The 5,484-nt window shown below is 32.2% G+C and overlaps 1 protein-coding gene across 1 annotated transcript in view; it reads right to left on the bottom strand.

The window, feature by feature from the left end:
* Positions 1 to 5,484, bottom strand: part of CSMD1 (CUB and Sushi multiple domains 1) — a 1,345,565-nt gene that overhangs the window by 390,547 nt on the left and 949,534 nt on the right. The window contains 1 exon segment of the mRNA XM_019474454.1: positions 475 to 578. Within this exon segment, the coding sequence (XP_019329999.1) occupies positions 475 to 578 (104 nt within the window).

The raw sequence follows: 5,484 nt of genomic DNA, 5'->3' as shown, positions 1-5,484 counted from the left end.
TAGCTTTACTGAACAGTAGCCTATGTGCTTTCATGAAAATTTTGTTCACAAATCCAATTTTAAGTATAACAATTTTGAAATTAATCAATGGGTTATTTATTTTACACAAGTTGTATTTTCTGTTTGCTGAAATCTAAGCCTTTCTTTATTCCTTTGGTTGCTTGTGAGTACAATTAGAGTTATACAGGTAGTACCTGCTTCTTAAAAGAAGCTTTTTTTGCATTAAAAAAAATCTAATCTCAGTTCTCTGCAGTTTTTAGTCTCTGATATTAAAACCTATAAAGATGCCACTAAAGATCTGCAGTGAATTTTGTAATGAAAAATTTTCTTTGACAGTACTTGAATTTTAAGCTTACATTAGATAAACAAATTACATACATTAAATTTACAAAGTTAAATAGATATTCCATGACCCAGAAGAAACAACATATGACAAAAAATTTCCAAGGAAAATTTCTGAAGTTCTGTACTTACACATACAACACTGTTCTGGTATCACCAACTTTCCCAGCATCTCCAACAGTAAGGGTATCATAGCCTCTTTCCAGTTCAAACTCTTCAAAAGCAAGCTTTATGACCTATTAAAATTAAGTCAGTCAGTTATTTCAAAACATACCCACAGGTTATCTAATCTGTTCTAGTCTTAAAAAAAATTATTTGGCTACCGTAAGTCGAGTCATGAAGCACTCACTCATGATTTCAGTTAGTCTTACTTGATTTGAGAAAGATATATAGAAAAAGCAGAAGTGGAGAAACTTCTGAAATCTTTGCCATAGTGTTTTAGAGATATCATATACTAAAGATGCCAATCACCTCTAACTGGTAATAATTGTTCTTATTATTGAAAAGTTATTGTAAACAGCAGTAATTTTTTAAATTATAATAATTATATAAAAATTACATAGTGTAATACTGGAAGTATATGAAGTTAAAACCTTCTTGTCTGTTGAATTATACAATAACAAGATGGTAGGTATGAACTATCAATTCATAAGAAGGTGGAGGAGGCTGGTGCACAGAAATACAAAAGCAGGTTTTTCCTTACATAAATTACTAACACTAAACTACGATTTCACTCAATATTTAATAATGAATTGCCCAGAAAATTAAAAATGTATCCCTCAGAATGGTTTGAAAAAGTATTTATAATTTACTGAAACTGTAATTTTATAAGATAAAGTATGAAAATGGAAATTAAAATAGTGTTGTACAGAAGAACACTTCTAAGACAAGCACTTTTTAGAGTTCTGTATTGGTGAGAAGTAGTTGCAGGTTATATGTATGTATACATATGTACACTGCACCTTTTTGTATTTTGATACCAAGGTTTCTGCAGACAACTTGATATAAAAGTTCAGAGAGTCACAGTGATTTTCCACAAAATTATTCATTTTATCTTTATACTAAATTTTGCAGATACCCCTGGGCAGACGTTCACACAACTTCAGCCATTGCATGAAAATGCAATTAACTTTTCTTCTGTTTTGTGGCTAAAAAAATATTTGGGTCAGATTTGGGCTTTTTGCATCAGCTGTATTAGGCTGCTATTTTGGCAACAACATGTGAAAAAACAATGGTTTCCATCCACTTAAGTTTATTTCTATGTGATTGTCAAGGCAGAATTCATCTCATCTGAATTTTAGCCCTGTAAAAAGGCAGCATCCAAGCTAAGCTAGTTGTTTAAACTTTCTCAATATTAAAAAAGAAAGCCAGCAAATCTTATTTCTCTGTGTTAGAATGAGAAGAATCTAGTTCTATCTACTTCAGAGAGGAACTTACACTACTAGAGTAGATGAAGCTTACATTGAACTATGTTGCTTCAGTTTTAACCCAAGAAAAGCCTGTTTTTAATAAAATACCCATTGATCTAAGATAATATATTGCCTCTTGCTACAAATTCATGTCTTGGTTTTCATACCTTGCTTTGCCATCTCTGCTATTTCTATGTTTATGTTTTTAAAAGTATGCTAAAATTGACTCCAGGACTAAGACCCCTTGTATGTTTTAAAATGGAGTTTATATTTACAGGACTGTCATTAAAAGGTGAAAGAGTGGGACGTTTAAATTAAAGCTAAATGGTCCTAGGATATCCATAGCTATGAAAAACACTATTAACATAAATATATGTATAATTATTTTGGCAATAGATCAGAGATTTTGTTTTGTGATCTAATACAGGTCCTTTACAGCATATTTTCCAGACCTGCCAGATTTTGAGATAAAGTGTACTGCATTATCTACCTGATATTTCAATAATCACAAGAATTTCAGGCAATATGCTGTAGATAAAATAATATACATTTCCATCTGCTCCTGATGTATCTTCTAGTATTCCTAGAATATAACAGTGGTTAGCATGAAAAAATTTATTACTAAATTGAGACTAATAAAGACAAATAAAAGCAAGAAAAATATGTAGAAGCATAAAAGCAGAGTTGTTTCTGGCAATAAAAATAACTACGTATATAAGACTTTTAATGCAAATTTTATTTTATGTGAGGGGGGAAACCTCATAGAATATTTCATGAGAAAATATGGTAATGTATTATTTAAATATGTTCCATTTGGTTAGACTCACAAACTCTTTTCCATTACAATTTAAAAACAAATGTGAATGTTCACCTCTTTAATAATAAGATAAGTTACAAAAAAGTAATTAGATACAACCCATAAATGAAAGATTTAAAGACCTGGTTAAGCTTATAGGAAATGTCACAAGAAAAGTTTCTTTATGGGAAATACATTCTGTGTGAAGAAATATTAGACACTATTAAACAAAATCTTGTTATCTTCACTTCCATGCTAATTTTTCTTCTATGCTAACACATAAAATGTGTTGGAAAGACATTCAAATGATTGAGAGTTAAGAAGTCTAACTTAAATTCCTTTAATCTGATTCATAAAACCTGAAATTATGTTTACCATGTAAACATTAAGCACCCAGTCTAATCATAGCTCCTTCTACAGTCAGTCGACAGAAAATGGCACCCCGAACACAAGTCACATTACCTGTCTTAAGGTGGACCAAACTGCCATTTAGAGTTGCCCTTTCCAGTTTGGATGACTATAGAAGACTAATGCTTACATAGATATATTTAGATAAAATTAATTCCTCTGTAGATAAAGCTGTGAATCATCAGAAGGATTTTTAAGATTTGCTAGATGGTGGGAGGATTGTTTGTCAGTTTATTTTTGAGAAAGAATGTAAGAAAATTTTGTATGGATATAGATATGAATACAGCATGGGAAGAACTTAAAAGGATTGAACCAATATCAGCAAGAACAGTATACCCATACATGGTTAAATAATACTGATTTATATACTGGGGGAAAAAAAGCAGCTCCAAAAAACTTCCCCAGATTCAATGTTGTTTTACAATTTAAAAAATCCAGTAATACTAATCTGATCATCATCATTAAATATGCTTACTCTGAACTGATTAAAATAAAGAAAAGAATTAATGTTCATTAAGAAAAACTGGAAACACAAAAATTACTTCCAAACCTATTATATTTGTTTCTGGATGATCAATTATACAGATGAATGATCCTGTTTGCTTTCTGAAATGTATGAGACAAAATTCCCTTATAAGCAATTCAGAATGATTACTTATGATTAGATAAATAGACTGTGAAAACAAAAAAGCTTAAAAATATGAGACACCTAAGGAGGTACCTAATGGAAGCTCTGCAAGTGAGTTTCCTGTCATAATTACTTTTTCCTTAGAAGTATTTTCCTTTATCCTAGCCACTCCCACACTTTATACTTCTGCTGCTGTAATTGCTATAGCAAGTAATAGGGAAAAGCAGCACCAGAGCTGTACTAACAGAAATTTCTGTATGGACATTCTTCCTGTGTAGGGAAGAACGGCAAGGTGACATTTCCAAAATACCTAGGTGTACATGTTCTTTTCACCACTAATAGGACCTATTTTATTATCTCTTAAATATGTTAGAAATTTATGCATTCAATATAGTAAATACAAAGTAAAAAGTGCATCTTCTCCCTGCTGCTGTGTAAAATTTGAAGTAACATCATAATGCAAAGGTTTTTGACTCTGTCATTTCTTTTACAGACACCTCATGCTCAAAGGGATTTGGAAGCGAAAGAAGCCATTGCTACAGGCACAAACATAGAAATATTGCTATAGTCTTTCAGATTCTTAATTTTTAAGAAAAAAAATTAGAAGAAACGAGCCAGATGCTTAAACCAAGTTTTGGAGCATCTATTTCACTTAAAGAATAACATAATATAGAAGCAATGTCAAAAGATGATACCAGCATTAGAGAATACATACATGGATCCAGTAATCCTTAAAACTTTTAAAAATGTGCCGTTTCCCCAGCCCACCCCTCCTACAGTGATATGCCTTTGAGTCTTAAGAGTCACTGTGACTATGCCCAAAATCCTGTGGAAGAGGAAACATAGATCATTGACTAGAAATAAAACTAGGTAACTCTTATGCACAAATTCTATGGATGATTAAATTTGAACTACAGATATCTCCTTTTCACCAACTCAAAAAAACACAAGAATGTCCATATTGAATTAGTGTGATCAGAGGATAATCACTATTTGTAGGTACAAGTTATAAATACAGAGGAATGCCTTATAGAAATATGACCACAATACTGAGACCATGGCAACAGTAAGCATGAAGAAAATACATGTATGGGAACATTTTCTGAAATATGAGGGAGTTTTTTAAACATAACACTAAAGACATTTTCTGCAAAGATTCTTTAAGAAAGTAACAGCACTCTCTTCTCAGGATCATACAAATACAGAACATTTTTAAATAATGGAAACAATGACATTTATTATAAATATATCTCTTAGGCAAGATATATTTTTGCAAGAATGTAAATTTGTAACTGGGTTTTAGTTCATTTAAGTCACCAATGAAAACAATAAAGAAATTCTGAAACAAAAAAAAATCAGAGAAAATTTTTAATTAAACTACAACTTTATTAAATAATGTATTAGGAACTTTCCAACATTTTAGGTATTCACAGGAGAGATGTAGCAAACATAGTTAATGGATCCCGTAGAGCTATGCTGCTTGCTAGCCACTAAATATTTTCTATATTTACTTCCCCATATGCCAGTAACTAAAGTAGAAGCCCAAGGACCTAATGTATCTGCAGACAACAAAGTGGTGTCTTAATTAGAACCTGAATCCAATCCTTTATAACCATCATCCTTGTTAACATGATCCAGTAAATAGTGTGAAACTGGTGACTGCCTGTACTGGTTTTGGCTAATTTTCTTCATAGCAGCTAGTATGGGGCCACGTTTTGGATTTGTGATGAAAGCAGTGTTGATAACACAGAGATGTTTTCATTATTGCTGAGCAGTGCTTACGCAGAGTCAAGGTCTTTTCTCTTTCTCACACCACCCCACCAGTGAGTAGGCTGGGGGGGCACAGAAACTGGGGGGGGGGGCACAGTCGGGAGGGCTGTCCCCAACTGAACAAAGGGACA

This window comes from Aptenodytes forsteri, unplaced genomic scaffold (genome assembly GCF_000699145.1).
Source record: "Aptenodytes forsteri isolate BGI_AS27 unplaced genomic scaffold, ASM69914v1 Scaffold100, whole genome shotgun sequence".
NCBI classification, from domain to species: domain Eukaryota; kingdom Metazoa; phylum Chordata; class Aves; order Sphenisciformes; family Spheniscidae; genus Aptenodytes; species Aptenodytes forsteri.
The sequence above is the reverse complement of the archived record's forward strand: the minus strand, read 5'-3'. Positions and strand labels throughout refer to the sequence as shown.